This window comes from Cololabis saira, chromosome 15 (genome assembly GCF_033807715.1).
Source record: "Cololabis saira isolate AMF1-May2022 chromosome 15, fColSai1.1, whole genome shotgun sequence".
Lineage (NCBI taxonomy): Eukaryota > Metazoa > Chordata > Actinopteri > Beloniformes > Belonidae > Cololabis > Cololabis saira.
Genome location: NC_084601.1, coordinates 11,039,536 through 11,055,689, shown reverse-complemented (window position 1 = coordinate 11,055,689; position 16,154 = coordinate 11,039,536). Strand labels below are relative to the sequence as shown.

The following is a 16,154-nucleotide window of genomic DNA, read 5'->3' as shown; positions in this document are numbered from 1 at the left end:
TACAACAATAATAAATGTAAAGATATTTAAAAAGTATGACAAATTACTAGTAATAACGTACTGCTTTGCGTTTCTGAACTTCCCAGTAGCTCCAACGTATGTCGGTTACGGTTTAAGTTTCACCCGGACCATATATTGAACGGAACAGGTTCCGGCGTCAAATCAAAACACAAGTTTGACATTGGCCTGCTGTAAAACTTCCATAATGGCTTCTTTGACTTTAAACTCGTTAAAGCAGGTACTGAGAGCAATGGTAGATGGCCCGGGGTTCGACAGAGTCCTGACCAAGGTAAAGATGCACACAATTCGGACCAAGAAGCGAGTTTTCTGACATAAAGTTTGGGACAACAGGAGTGTGTGTGTGTGTGTGTGTGTTTTCCTCAGGTCGACCTCCTCTCCGCCGCCCCGGGGAAGGTGGTGTGTGGGATGCGGGTGGAGGAGGAGCACACCAACCGCTTTGGGACGCTGCACGGGGGGCTGACGGCCACCCTGGTGGACGTGGTGTCCACCGTGGCCATCATGTACAGTGAGAGGGGGACACCCGGGGTCAGCGTGGACATGAACATCACGTGAGTTCCTCAGTTGTAAAAGATCAGTTTTCATTCATTTGCTGTCATTATTATTATTATTATTATTATTATTATTATTATTATTATTATTATTATTATTATTATTATTATTATCAGAGGTGTCAAAAGTATTCACATTCATTACTCAGGTAGAGGTATAGATACTACAGTTTAAAAATACTCCTGCAGAAGTTGAAGTATCAACTCAAGTTTTTTACTCAAGTAAAAGTATAAAAGTACTGGTTTCAAAACTACTTAAAATATAAAAGTAAAAGTAATGTAAGGAATGGGGAAAAAAGCCATTAAGGACAAAAGCCATTGAAAATGAATGCATCTTAGTATAATGCAAATATATTAAAGAACCATATACAGGACTGTCTCAGAAAATTAGAATATCATGATAAAGTTCTTTATTTTCTGTAATGCAATTAAAAAAACTAAAATGTCATACATTCTGGATTCATTACAAACCACCCGAAATATTGCAAGCCTTTTATTATTTTAATATTGCTGATTATGGCTTACAGTTTAACATTAAGATTCCCAGAATATTCTATTTTTTTGAGATAGGATATTTGAGTTTTCTTAAGCTGTAAGCCATGAACAGCAATATTAAAATAAAAGACTTGCAATATTTCAGTTGATTTGTAATGAATCCAGAATGTACGACATTTTTGTTTTTGTAATTGCATTACAGAAAATCACAATATTCTAATTTTCTGAGACAGTCCTGTATGTGTACTATTGAGCATTAACATGTGTTTCAGAGAGCAGGAGATATGACTAGTTGCCTATAAGTATTGTAATGGTGCAAAAAGTCAAACTTCAGAGGCATGTTATCATTGATCCTAACCTTTATTGGAATGTACATCCAAGTTTAGTTGCAGGAATCTGAGGGAACGGATGTAAGAACAAAACTGGACAAGAACATCTGAAACAACCACAACCAAATTCACTCTATCCGGATGGAGCAATTTAACTGGAGGGTTTTTTTTTTTAAGGCCGAAATGAAATAGAGTAACAAGGCTGTTTTTAAAATGTAAGGAGTAAAAAGTACAGATAATTGCGTGAAAATGTAAGGAGTAAAAGTAAAAAGTCGTCTGAAAAATAATTACTCCAGTGAAGTATAGATAACCAAAATTTCTACTTAAGGTAACAAAGTATCACTTTGTATTTTGCATCTCACATCTGAGGTATGTCTGGTCACCAATGTCAAGTCTAAAATATGTGTTAAAATAACATTTTGTTTTCCTCTTAAATGTATTCAGACAGTGATGTCTAGTGTTCTGTCATCACTTAAGATGAAAATCATAAACCAAAAATTAAGTGACTGTCACATTTTACAGGTACATGAGCGCTGCCAAGTTGGGGGAAGATGTTCTCATCACTGCGCAGGTCCTGAAGCAAGGAAGGAGTCTGGCATTTGCAACAGTAGATCTCACCAGCAAGGCCACGGGAAAGCTCCTTGCACAAGGAAGACATACCAAACACCTCGGCAGCAGCTAAACTGCATCCTCTACGTCAGGGGTTTTCAATTCCAGTCCTCGGGCCCCCCTGTCCTGCATGTTTGAGACGCTACGCTACGTCAGCACACCATGATACAATGAGCTGTGTCATCAACAGAGATGTACAGACCTTGATGACAAGCTAATGAGGACCATTAATTAGAATCAGGCGTGTTGATGCAAGGCAACATCTAAAACACAAAGGGCAGGGAGGCCCGAGGACCGGAATTGAAAACCCCTGCTCTACGTGCCTGTCTGTAAATCAAAATCATGTTTTCTTTTCTGTGAAAACAGTCTGTAGATGGAAACTAACCTCTCTGTATATACATGTGCATATTTAAAATTAAATTGTGTCCAAGTACCAGATCTCCATACTACTGTTGAGTTACTTATAAAGACTTGTGTTGTAATGGCTGTTACATATTTGTCAAGAGTAAAACAAGCAGTGAATCCTGCATCATTGGTCCATGTATGTGCAATAAGACAACTGGACAAATACTTGTGCTTTCAGATTTTGCACTGTATTGGGATATGCTCAGCAGTACTGATTCAAGAATCAAGAAAGAAAAAAACACCCCACTTACATGCCTTTCACCCTTTTAGCTGAGCACACTGAATCAACAAGGATCAAAATTATATGTACTATGTACTTCATAGTCTCTGACAAGCCTGCAAAACCTCATTTTAGTTTGAGCATGGCAACATTTTCAGACCTCGACTTCAAAGAGTGAGCTTTTGTGAAATTTTTATTAGGTATGTTAAAGAATAAATCTGTCACCATTTCAATTTTTCACCAAACCACATCCCCAAACAAATCCAAGCAAAAAACATCAGATTTCAGTAGCTTAAATGACTAATGCATAAACGGTTTGAACAATGAAAATTACCTTCAACTTCTAACCAACATGTCTCAAGTTTGCGCACAATGCCTTTCAAGACACTCAAGATTTTAGCAAAGGCCTGCCTAGCATGTTTCAGAGGAAAGCAAAGGACACAAAAACATATTTTAAAAAACTCCAGCAAAATAACTAAGGCGGTGTATAAGAAGCGATACCTACACCATGATTTGACAAATACTGTTTGTCTTTATCTTTGCTTACACAGGTGTTCTAACACCTGATAATGCCTGTCCTCGGTCTAAAGATTGTATAAAGTTGTTTCAGAAACCCAGTGACATTACAAACAAGCTTTAACAATCCTTTCTTATGACAACAAGGATTTAAACCACGTCCATCTGAGAACCATCATGAAGACCTGTGTAGCGTTTGTTCCTGTATTGATGCAACATAAAGAGTTCCTTCAATGACCGGTGCTGTTGACAGTGTGGCTCCAGAAGAACAACCAACCACTCAAAATCAATGTTCATGCAGGTTCAAATGATCAAAAGAAAAAAAATATATATATGGGTGAGTGAGGAGGAAGGGAATGAAGAGGAAGTCAAATAAAATGGCAGAATCAATCCAAAAATGGCAGGAAAAAAAAAAATGGGGGGAAAATTGGAAGTGTGAGGGGGGAAAAATAAAAAGGATGGGAACTGAATCAGCTTCAGGTCAGGGAGAGGAGAACCAGCGGGGAACAAAAAGGAGTTTCAAGCACAAGTTCAAATCTTTTAAAGGGAAAGGGAGGAGATGAGTACATCAATTTGCTTCTGAAGGCTTAGGCGGGAGGGAGGGGAGAGGCTAGTCTCTGTGTTGCTGGGTGGAGCAAAAAGCCTTAATCAGGCATGTATGGGCGGAGGTGATCCTCGATATCTCCCACACCCCAGCAGGTCAGCTGGTCCTGGGGCAAGTACAGGCAGAGGCTGCACAACTTGAAGACTGTGGCCTTGGTTTTCGGAGTCTGGAAAGAATCAGGGAAAAACATAGGTGGATGAGTGTATCAGAAGTCTAACGTCTCAGCTTTTCAGAAGAATTGCTTTAATTTCTGTTGACTGGCTTACCTGCAAGTGTTGTCTATCCATGAAGAGAAATACAGACTGAGTTGGATTGTTCATGACCATTCCAGCCTTGTCTTTACGGCCCAAAGCGTGCAAGCACTGCTTCTCATAGTCTCCATGATGAAATTCAAACTTGGCCTGTAAGAGAAGAATTATCACATGGATGGTAGGGGCTGCTGACAATTTAAATTTCTATTGAATTTACTGTGCAAGTCCACATTCTAAAAATGCAAAAACAGACTATTTTTATTGAAAAAGGTGTCCAGTTGTAAATGTTTACATTTTATAGAAAGCTGCCCAGGTTTTTGGATCAAAATGACACTTTACACTTTAAATGATCTGATAGTTGTCATGGTCTTACCTGAACAGGCCTAAAGGGTTCATCATCGGCCCCTTTCCACCTGGAGAACAGCAGACATACAATCTTCTCGATGTCATTGCGTGGCCAAAGGATAAAATCCATTTCCTGTGTGCAGCCTATCACATCCTACGACAAAATGAGAAAGGAAAACGTAAGAAAATGACTAGAGGTTTCCCTCATAAGAGCATTCCTCAGATGGTTCAGTCTTACCCTTCGCATTGACTGGTATCTGGGGGCGTGTAGTTGCACAACATCCTTTTGCAAGAGTTCTATTGAACTCTCAAGAGAGTAGGTGGAATTACGCACACCTCGTAAGATGCTTTCTTCATAGTTGTTGGTCATCACAGGCACCACTTCAGCTACCTCAAAGAGTGCTGACTTCTTCTTCTGTAGAAGGAAAGAAAAATAACACAACTTAGGTTATTGTTTTGAAAACAATTTTTACAGATATGTTTGAATGGTTAGATGTAAACGAACGCACTAACGAACCTTTTCCTTGAAAACGAAGGCTATATAAATCTTGAAGTCAAACTGATCAGCCAAAGATTCCCTTTTCTTCCGAAGCTGAGCTCGAAGTCGATTTCTTGTTTGGTTTCTTCGTGAAGTTGGGTCCCCCATGGTTAGTTTTTGATGGTAGCGTCTTTTCGTCTAATGCCGTATATATTTTAATGACACACTATAGTCTTTACACGTCTGACATAGGATGGATCTAGCTACCCTTTGCAGAAACGTACCATAACTGTTCAGCTAAGAGCTATAAACCGAGAAGATCAACGAACCTGTAACAAAACTACGTCATCTCAACTTTATTTTGAAAAGGGCCTTGGTGAGGAGGGGAATGGTCAACAGGCTAAGACTACATCTTCTTCATACCTGATCAGAAATCCTTGTTTTAAGACATTTTCTCAAAGCCAAATGAACGTCCTTTTTTTTTCTTTTTTTTGTTTTTTAAAGAAATAACAATTCCAATGACAGGGGAATAAAACTGACTTTTAAGGAAGCAGCAAATCAAATTAGATTAGATTTTTGTAAATGGTACTTGAAACTAACGAAAAGCGGCCGCTACCACAAAACATCCATCATACCGGTAATATTATATTTCCACTATCTTTTTTTGTTTTGTTTGTGCTAGTGAGACTGGCGACTACGACAGGAGGTAGTCAAATACTCTGTTAACTGGGTCATTTTAAAGTCCCTCATCCATGGCTGTCGGGTGCGTTTCTCTGCTGCAGACTGCCTGAAATGCGGGTTACAGACGAACATGGCAGGTAAAAACAGATGCCGGGAGAGATTGGCACTGGGTAATAACATCGAAGAAGAACTACTGCAGAAGTAACTTGGCATTTCCGCGACTCTTCTCGCCGTCACTCGGGCCACAGCTGGTAGTCATGACGTGGGCGTATTTTTAGCACACCAAGCCAAGGCGAGCTAAGTGTGGCTCCCCTCAGGCTCTCACTCTCAGACACTAACTAGTAGTGAACCGACAAGACAAAACTACATCTTCCAGATTAGATGGAGGCCCGTGTGCGGTCGGTCATCTCCCCTCGCGTTTACATCTTCTCCCGTCAGAGACTGAGGCTGAGCAGACTAACCGCCCCGGCTCATTATCGGCAGGACAGGGGGGTCAATAAGTCAACCTGACGGTATCGAACTGGATTAGTGTAATCAAAGACCCCTCCCTCCCTCTCCTCAACCCGTGTGGAGTTTGGAGGTGTTTGCTCGCTGTCTCTGCCTCGTCTTTTCGTCCGTCGTCACAACCTTCAGCTCGCCCTGCTGCATGCCATGTCAAGATAAGTCGACCATCCGGCCGAAGTGCTCCGTTCTTTCAGTCGACGTGTGTAATGTTCTGTCTCCCGGCGGGCCCATGGTGAACGAGGTTTTTTTGTCCAACGTTTTTCGTTCCGTTTGGGTTTCTTTTGTGTGTTTTTTTTCAGCCACGAAACCGCGAGCTCAAAAGCGGTCGACGAACTCCCCAAAATGGCTGCGCCGTCTGCGACGATAGCGTGACGTGTACGTAGGAGTCCGGACCACGTGACCGAGAAGGCGCATGATTGGACTCCAACGTAGACATAAATACAGACGCTTCACGGACCGCTGGGGGGCGCGAGAAATATCTTCCGCCATCTTGGACCGGTCATCTTACCCATTACTGTTTACTCAAGCGTACTCCTAAATCAAATACTTACCTGCTGTACTCTACTGCCCTTATTTTTAACAGCTTGTGCTTATTATTATTTTACTTCTTTTCTTATCATTTTATTTCATTTATTCGTTATTTAAGCGTACTCTTAAGTTAGCAACCTGTGCTTTTATTATTATTATTTTACCTTCTTTTCTCATAATTTTATTTCATTTTATTTGCTATTTACTGTAGAATTATGTCTTGCTGCTTTTGATGTCGATGTAAAGCTCTTTGAATCACCTTGTGTTGAATTGTGCTATATAAATAAACTTGCCTTGCCTTAAATTTTTTTTTATTTAACATTTGCAAAAAGTACAATGATTACATATCTTCATATATCTTCACATTATGCAATGTCAAGTTGAACTATAATATATAAAGAGTATAAATCAAATAATTTTTGAATGAACTTAAATGAAATTTCTTTAACTTTGTTTGTTGACCAGGTACGACCAGTGACCAGGTATTGGTTGGGTGAGAGCCAGACCTTCTTCCAGTTAATATTTTCTACATATTTATTCCAATATGGGATCACGTATGGAACTGCAGAGATATCCCTTTTAAATAAAGTTCTAATTGTTTTATTATTCTTATTATGGTTGCAGACGGTCATCCTACCCATATGACAGCATTAGACAGAACAGAAGTATTGAAGATACCAGAGCACTGTGCCGCATATTCCTGTACAAATCGGCAAACAATTGCTTGGGGAACACATTGAGGAAAACACAGTTTGGCTTCGACAAATCTACCTCCAGACAACCACTTTTCCAACTTGTTGTCATTGGTTGTGTCAGTGTTTCTAAAAATAAGGCTACACCACATTGCCAAACACATCTCTTGACCTGCAGAAAGGGAGCATGAGAAAGAAGCTCTGCAAAGCAGTCCTCTTTCAGGGCTTTTAGCGTATGTGTAAATATGGTTTGTGAGATATATAATTTATATGTATATGTATATATATGGAGATGTTTGTGGATATACATAGATACATATGGAGATAGATAGATTATTAAAATAGCTGAGTTTTAAACAATCTGCCACCAGAGTCCTTACAAACACCAGGAAACCCGACCATATTACACCGGTCATGAAATCACTACACTGACTTCCAGTGAGTCAAAGGATAGAGTTTAAAATCTTACTGCTGGTCTGCAAAGACCTGAATGGTCTTGGACCAAAATACATGGTTGATCTGTTAGTTCCTATGAAGCTCCCAGACCCCTGATGTTCATCTGGATCTGGTTTGTTGTGGTTCCAGAACCAGAACCAAGTAAGGTGAGGCAGCGTTCAGTTATTCTGCTCCTCACCGGTGGAACAAACTTCCTGTAGACCTGAGGTCTGCTCCAACTGTAGATCCTTTAAATCAGACCTAAAAACATTACTGTTTACTGAAGCGTACTCTTAAATTAAATACTTACCTGCTGGACTCTACTGCCCTTATTTTTAAACAACTTGTGCTTTTTATCATCACATAATATATATATATATATATATATATATATATATATATATATATATATATATATATATATATATATATATATATGTATATGTATGTATGTATGTATGTATGTATGTATGTATGTATGTATGTATGTATGTATGTATGTATGTATGTATGTATGTGTATATATATATATAGATATATATATATATATATATATATATATATATGTATGTATGTATGTATGTATGTATGTATGTATGTATGTATGTATGTATGTATGTATGTATGTATGTATGTATGTATGTATGTATGTATGTATGTATGTATGTATGTATATATATATATATATATATATATATATATATATATATATATATATATATATATATATATATATATACATATACTCACATGCCAGAATATTCTATTACTGTTAAGCCTACTATTAATATTAAAATACGCCGAATCACGTGTCCAGTATCATGCCTAGATGTATGACGTTTGCAGAAAACCCCCCCTGGGTAAATCAGTTTTGTATTCTGCGAGTTATGGCTGATTACATGGCTGACCCTTAATTGCACCAGCCAGACAGATGACACTGACCAGTGGAGTGGGTGCCCGGTCCAAGATGGCGGCCCCACGGCTCGTCAGCGCCAACAGGCGGTCGATGAGGCGTCTATGTATATATGTCTATAGTCCGTACCGCGTAATAATGCAATTCTTTTTGTTTTTCCCTTTTTTTTTTTTTGTCTGCATACATATTAATGGTTAATACCAAGTTGGTAAAAACCTAAAGCATATATGCATTTTAATATATAATCAATTTAAGAAATAACATATATATATTTTTAAATATATAAATACATATATAAATAAATATATATATATATATATACATACAATTTATTTTCTGCAACCATAATAAGAAGCTGAGAACTTGAGATCAAAGTTTTCCTAATGCACCAAAAGCTAAGGAATTTCATTTTAAAATTCTTAATGGAATATACCCCTCTGCTGAATTTTTAAGACATCAATTTAATTTTGATCACAACAAATGCTCTTTTTGTGATGAACATATTGAAACAACTGAATTTTTATCAGAATCAGAATCAGAATCATGTTTATTTGGCCAAGTCAGGTCAAACAAGACAGGGAATTTGACTGATATTTTCGCTCACTGTACAGTAAATAGACAAATGACAGCTCTTATTAACAAATATACAATTTTTAAAAAAGTGAAAGGTGCAGCAGTATGAGGTAGACATGGTTATTGAAAGGCACATTGTTACAGCATATTATTGTCTCTATTATTATTGTTATTTTTATTATTATTATTATTATTATTATTATTATTATTATTATTATTATTATTATTATTATTATTATATTATTGCACAATGATTTATTACTCTGAGACTCTTATTTTATGATTGTACATTTTCTAATGCTTTCTGGGAAGATTTGTATGACTGCTTATTCCATAAATTTGTCAATTTTTCTAATCTAACAAAAGAAAATGTTTTATTTTTGGTATACTTTTAAAAGACCCAACACATGATTTGGCAATTAACACGATCATCATTCTTAGAGCTTTTCAAGTTTTTTATACATAAAAATAGATTCATGAAACTAAAACCAAACTGTTATGTTTTTCACAAGGAGCTATGTCAATATTTTTCATCTTCAAAGTGTATGGAGAAGAAGAATGCTGTGAAACTATGCAATTAATTGCAAAGTACCCCTAGCTGTCTTGTCTTTTCTTTTAATTTGTATTATTTAATTCCCATATTTCTTTCATTCTCTATCTTAATTTGTGTACGGTGTACTGCCTACCTATGTGCTTTGCACATTGTACCATGCCATTACTGTTTGTAAACTTGTTCAATTTTGCTAATAAAAAGATACAAAATAAAAAAGGAGTCAGTACCACGTGACAAGGAAGGCCATCCGCATCACGTGACACGGAAGGCCATGATTGGAGTCCGTACCACGTGACCAAGTAGGCGTATTTAAGCCTCTGGCGCGGGATCAGTTTAGGAGGAACATTCACCGTATTGTTTCAGCTTCGTCCAGGTGAGTTTGAGTTATATTTAACACCGATTACCACGTTAAGCAACCACGACATAGCAGTTGGTGTTTTTATTTGTACTTAATCATTTCTTTTCTTTTGAATAAACATGTGTAGGCATGATGTAGAAATCTATCACTCGGCTTTGTAGCCCTAAACATGTAGCCCTAGCAGAGTTAAGTCTTTAATTTCAACCAACTATACGCTGGACTAACTTTCTCTCTTTCTGTCTCTAGTTAACCGTCAGCGTTTTCTCAATATTGTTTTCGCTTCCACGAAGGAATATGAGTCTCATCGGAAAACCTAAGCAGAGCAGTCAGAAATCTAATGAAAACATTAAGGTAAGTATTTACTTCCGGCCGGTATGTCGTTTTACAACGAAGAATTGTCACAGATGCTTGTTCAAATAATGACCTAATTGGAGCATTTTCATTTTATTTATTTCTGCCTTGGGTTTACGGTTTGCCATCTCCTCCCTGTGTTGTCGCATTGTCTCTTTCATTCAGGCAGGACTAGGTTTTGATATTTCAGGCTCACTTAGTTGATATAACTAGTGGATAGAGTAACATATTCTTGAAATGGGAGCAGTGTTGAGGTCTGGTCAAATATTAACTGCTTTCTAAAGGTGTTGAAAGTTTCCTCTGTTCCCACGCATGTGATCCCATTACACGTGGTATCACTAGTGTTAAAGCTCCTCACTTGTACCTTTTTTAGTTTTGTGTAAAGGCTTTGAAAAGACTATCCAATGGTTTAGGATTCTCTATTGCTTCCAATAGAGTAATTTTTTTTTTTTTTGGTTTCCGCCCTTGTTCCTCTCCCAGAATTTCTTTAAACAATCTGAAAAGACAATGGGAGTCCCTAGGCAAAGCCTGCAGGCCCTCCACTCCTCAGCAGGCAACACAGACTTCAGGTTGGCTCAGGTAAGTTTTTAAATTGACCAGCATCCATTATTGCGTCTAATAATGGATCGGAGTTGATCTAATGCACCAGTGCTTGTATATATTTTCAAGTCAGGAAAGACCAATCCCAAGCGGAAACAATGGATACTTGACCAAGAAAAGGGCCCCAAGAGGGTGAAGGTTGAAGTCAAATCCACACAAACTGAAGAAGCTGCTGATTCTCTACCAGATGGGATGTCCAGTGAAGCCTATGAACTTATGGTCAAAGGTAAATGTGGTGGTTGCCACTGTTTTCCATACAACTCAAGAACCACTTTGCTTTTTGCTTGACACTAGTTTTCTTGTAGAAACGCCTCCCGCCGCCTACTGGAAAGAAGTGGCTGAAGAGCGGCGCAAAGCCTTGTACGATGTACTACAAGAAAATGAAAAGGTGAGTTAATTGCTGAGAGTTGGCTTATGTTTAGCTGCTAAACTTGTTTCCACACCAAGATACTTGACCTTATTTGGCTCCAGTTCAGCTGGAAGTAAATAAGTTTGGTAACTCTGCACCTAATGGATTATCTTTACTCGTGAGTCAAAGGAACCAGTTGCAGGCTAATGCTCAGTTTCCCCCAAATTGGCTTCTATGCCAAATGGGGACAGTGTTGGTTTTAAATTCCCTTTTGTGCAATAGCTTGTCTGAGCACACCTTTTCCATCTAACCAGTTGCACAAAGACATTGAGGCCAGAGATGACCAGATCACGAAACTTCACTCTGAAAATGAAGAGCTGCAGGAGCTGGCACAACATGTACAGTACATGGCTGACATGATAGAGGTCTGCAACATCTTAATTTAAAAACAAAATGATTTCTGGTTTATTGTGTAAAGAACTTATTACTGAAGTGATTTTTAATTCACCCCCCCAGAGGCTGACTGGGAAGTGTCCGGACAACCTGGAGGAGATGAAGGACATTGCTCTTGACGTGGAAGATGAGGATGCTGAGACCGAAGATGAACTGGATCAAAGTGAGCAAGAGTCTGATGGCGAAGAGGAAGATTACTCAGTTCATGACGAAGATTCATCAGTTTATGAACACCCCGAAGCCTCAGAGCAGGATTGACTTGGAACTGTCTTAAGCTGGCAACACGTTTCCCCCTTTTGGAAATTTTATTTTTTTTAATGTTCAGATTTTTTTTTTTTTTTTTTTTTTCCTCCCCTATCTAAACATTTAACCTCTCGTGGTTAAATGTACAGATGTGACTCTTATCTGCCACCTAGACTTGTATGACTTTTTCAAGTGAAGTTCAAATGTTTAGCCTGACTTTTGCACAGGGAGAGTGAATTTGAGCCGTAACTATTTAAGCTATAAATTGCAAGATTTTAGCACATTTTATGTACATTATCTAAAAATAAAGTGTATTTGAAACTACCAGTTGTGTTCTTCCTGCCTTAAAGCAAAGTTAATTTAAGGTCTGCACTCACTGACAAGTACCGGTAGTTGTCCCAGCTCTTGGATGAAATATGTGGACCAAATGAACTTGGTACCACAAATCTCTTATTTAAAAGGAGTGTCGGCCTTGACTAGTTTACTTCAGCAGGTCAGGGCCCCTGCTTTTAAGAGCATTTATTTGTAGCTAATAAAGGGTTATAATTTAAGGGGTAACCTTCAAATCTTGAGCGTACAACAAAGTTTGTGGAATTAAACTGGAATGATTTGGAGTTAAAAGAATGTACAAACTTAAGAAATAGTTTATTTGCAGTATAAAAGTGAAGACTGTTTAAAGATCACCAGCTGTGTTCTCTCATGTTTATGATAGAGCTTACATCTGGTATTAAACAGGTTTTTGTAAAAAATATTTATACAAATTAGTGTATAGTATAAAAAGTAAATGCAGACATTTAGTGGAAAGGGAGTGGGATTAAATAAGTTTATACTTCCCACTTTTTGAACATGTGGTGGAATGCCCACTTTTTATATATATATACACACAGTACATGTTCGAAATAAACGGAACAAATAAAGGCTCCAGTGCAACAGGGAAGCTTCAGTATACTGTAAACCTGTTTTCCAGAAGAAAGGTAACTTTAAATTTTTTTTTTTTTTATATAAAAGTGCCATGTTCATTTCATCTTTATCCTCAAAGAAACATGTTTGACATGGCTTGTACCTTAAATGCTAGACTCGACTGCTGAGTCTTGCTTGAGTAGAGGAAAACTAGCTTGTACAGTAATATCCTGAGCATAACATACATGAAAAGACAGCCTAGAAAAAACTTTCCAACAGGCAGTTTAATTATGCAAAAATAAACTTTATTGCAATGTTTGAGCAGAAGAAATACTGCTGGCCACAGAGGGGAAAAACAGTGCTAAAGCATTTGACCACAGATGGATATTTTAAAATATCAAGTTATTTTTAAAATTAGTCCCTAAATGTGCAGAGATTAGGAAACAAATGGCTCTCAAACTTGACCACTGCAGGCTTGAAAAGAATTTGACCAAAATACTGTATTACATGAAGCTTTTTTTTTTTGCTAAATGACAAAGCTTAACTTCACAAATTTACTGATTATAGAAAATATATTCCATAAAAATACCACTTATTTAATATGGCTTTAGGATTGTGCAGTTATAACCAAATGTAACAAGACTCGTCAATTATGGGTTTTTTATTTTTATTGTGCTTCGAGATAGTTCTGAGTGTTCTGGCCTAAATACAGAAGTTGAAAATACATTCTCCTAGATGAGCTCTTAAAGTCAACTTTAAAATCAAACTTTCCTTTGGTTCCATTAAATCCTCTGCTTATAAGTCATGTATAAAAGTCCCAATATTTTAGGAGCCTTTAGGGGAAGAAAAACTACAACACTTACACTATTAGAAAATCTTAATCTTTTTCAAAATAATTCATTTGATATAATTCCTTCAAAATAAACTCCAATTAAAATTAAGCATGACATACGAGATCGTTTCCAAACAGATGAAGGCATTTTTAAACCAAATATTGCAAATGCGAATACAAGACCTAAAAAATAAAAACACAAATGTACAAATAATTTACAGAACGATGCCATCTGCACAACTAAAGTGTAACTCCAAAAAGCATTAGAATTTCACGGAGTAAATAATAAATAAGATATGGAAACACATGTGAGTTTTGTTGTGCATTAGCACCAGACTCAGTAGTACAGCTGCTATGACAAAAGCTGGAATTAGATGCTTATCTCAGGTCAGGTTTCCCCAAATTACTATTCTGATGCTAGAAAAAAAGGCAGACCCAAGACTAAAATCTCTGATCCTGCTGTTAGCTTACATTCTGCACAAACATGCAGTCAGCCAAAACTGAGGTTATACACCCGTAACTCGGTGCAGTAGTCCTCTTCTTTGTACAAACACTGGGGAAGTGCATTCTCGTGAAATCCCTATCTGAACTTATTGCCCTGGACCGCCTCCGACCTGGTGGGGGGGGGGGGTAAAAACAACACACTTACAAAAAACGGTGTATCTGTGGAATCTGCCTGCTCAACCACAACAAGGCTCAGGTGGTCAAAGCTGACGGTATAAAACGGGGCTTCTCACATCAGCCAGGTGCAAAAAAAAGAATCACATATGTACAGAAAAATTGCACTTTGTTAAAACTGCAAGCACGGGCAATCTCGGATGTAAACTGCTGAGCGAGTGAACCGTGGGCACCGTCGACGGCCTGCTCCGCCTCTTCACGTGGAATACTGTAAACGGCTCTCTGACCTCACTTCCTCCAAGAAGCCATCTTCAACTTAAAAATATTTCTCCCTGCCAAATAACGCTTAAGCTTCTTCTTTCGGCCAAACAAGATTCCCTGAAACTTAAAATAAAACGTACCAGAGAGCATAACTTAAATTACATTTTTGAACACGACCATATATTACACCGGCTGTCTAAAATATGCCATATTTACAAGCCGTACAACAGTGCAAGCATCAGAAAGCATTTCTAATGCAAAACCACCAACTAAAACATGTTGTGGTGATTATAAAAAAGATAACGCATCACGTGACAGATAACTGCTTAGCAATTTAGATTATACTTAATTGGAGTAAGTGATATTAGAGGTGTGTATGCGGTGAGCGGCTTCTTGACAGAGGGCCTTTGATGGGTGACGATGCCTTGCTCGATTTCCACAGTCTGTTCAGCAGCTTTGGGTAGAGTCTACCATATTCCAGCTTCACTTCCAGTTTCACTTAACCGGACCGGTCTGCCTGGCTCAGAAAGCAGGGTAGTTAGGAGTGCAGGGAGTGTCCAATATTGACCGTGATCAAGAACAGTGAGTGTAAAGTAAGTGTGTGAGCGGAAGGGGTGGATGGAGGTTACGTCTCTTAAAGGTTAATATAGTTAGTTTGGTGAGAAGTCTTTTTAAGTTGGAGAATAAGTGACAACCGAAGTTGTGCGGGTGGGGGAGACAAAAAAAAAAAACCCAACAAATCTTGCCAGCAAGCAAACTTATAAACAGGCCATCCGATGTTGGGGCGGGGACTGCTGTCTCTAATGTCTTGAGAGGTGTTATGGCTCAGAAGGCAGTGGTGACGGCATTTCCTCGCCGCGTGCCCAGGCGGATCATTTCCCCCGACACCGTGTCCAGTTGCTCGTACGCCAGCCGCCCCTCCTCACCTGCAACAGTCCCAACAGTGTTCATGTAAAACAATCAGTTTTCATGTAACAAGAGCTTTTGAATTAATGTTAAATGATTCGAGCTCGCAGTTGCAGATCCAAATTGGTCACCTTTTGAAATCTGCTTGAGAAATTAAATGTACACTAGGCATGTAGAAGAGATTCCCATAAATGTACCACTCACCAAATGTGAGGAGGGTTTCTATGGCGACGTGGCGAAGCTCCTCGTCGGCTGAATCACACAGTGCTATCACCGCTTTGATGCTCTCTGCCGCCTGGAGACGCATAGTGAGATAAGTTCCTTTAGAGGTTGCATTCAGAAGTTGAATGAATGAATGAATGAATGAATAAATGTATGAATGGATGAATGAATGAATGAATGAATGAATGAATGAATGAATGAATGAATGAATGAATGAATGAATGAATGAATGAATGAATGAATGAATCTTTATTTCGGCTTGTACACACTTTTTTACAAAACAAGATGAAAAGGTAAAATAAACATTTCTTTTGCCGAAAAGGTGTAGGCTGAAGCCGTAGCTTATAGTGCCTACCCTTTT

At 38.2% G+C, this 16,154-nt stretch overlaps 4 protein-coding genes across 8 annotated transcripts in view; 2 read left to right on the top strand and 2 right to left on the bottom strand.

Annotated features, from left to right (window-relative positions):
- Positions 1-136: 136 nt before the first annotated feature.
- On the top strand, positions 137-2,448 carry acot13 (acyl-CoA thioesterase 13). Its single transcript, XM_061742459.1, has 3 exons — positions 137-289; positions 385-569; positions 1,916-2,448. Exons 1-3 carry the CDS (start codon positions 206-208, stop codon positions 2,073-2,075), a joined length of 429 nt encoding a protein of 142 aa, XP_061598443.1. The 5' UTR covers positions 137-205; the 3' UTR covers positions 2,076-2,448.
- Positions 2,449-2,573: 125 nt separating this feature from the next.
- Positions 2,574-6,371, bottom strand: c15h6orf62 (chromosome 15 C6orf62 homolog). The gene is made up of 5 exons (XM_061742458.1): positions 4,861-6,371; positions 4,582-4,758; positions 4,372-4,497; positions 4,014-4,148; positions 2,574-3,913 (listed from the first exon to the last, which is right to left on the bottom strand). The coding sequence occupies exons 1-5, from the start codon at positions 4,987-4,989 to the stop codon at positions 3,788-3,790; spliced, it is 693 nt and encodes a 230-aa protein (XP_061598442.1). The 5' UTR covers positions 4,990-6,371; the 3' UTR covers positions 2,574-3,787.
- Positions 6,372-10,004: 3,633 nt separating this feature from the next.
- Positions 10,005-12,370, top strand: gmnn (geminin DNA replication inhibitor). Its single transcript, XM_061741832.1, has 7 exons — positions 10,005-10,073; positions 10,305-10,409; positions 10,890-10,988; positions 11,079-11,235; positions 11,315-11,397; positions 11,673-11,783; positions 11,875-12,370. Exons 2-7 carry the CDS (start codon positions 10,353-10,355, stop codon positions 12,067-12,069), a joined length of 702 nt encoding a protein of 233 aa, XP_061597816.1. The 5' UTR covers positions 10,005-10,073; positions 10,305-10,352; the 3' UTR covers positions 12,070-12,370.
- Positions 12,371-13,237: 867 nt separating this feature from the next.
- ripor2 (RHO family interacting cell polarization regulator 2) overlaps positions 13,238-16,154 on the bottom strand; it is a 75,659-nt gene continuing 72,742 nt past the window's right edge. For all 5 annotated transcript variants that reach the window (XM_061742452.1, XM_061742451.1, XM_061742456.1 and 2 more), the window contains 2 exons: positions 15,776-15,866; positions 13,238-15,591 (listed from right to left, as the gene is read on the bottom strand). In XM_061742452.1, coding sequence (XP_061598436.1) covers positions 15,491-15,591; positions 15,776-15,866 — 192 coding nt within the window. In that variant the 3' untranslated portion in view covers positions 13,238-15,490. The remainder of the gene's footprint in view (positions 15,592-15,775; positions 15,867-16,154) is intronic.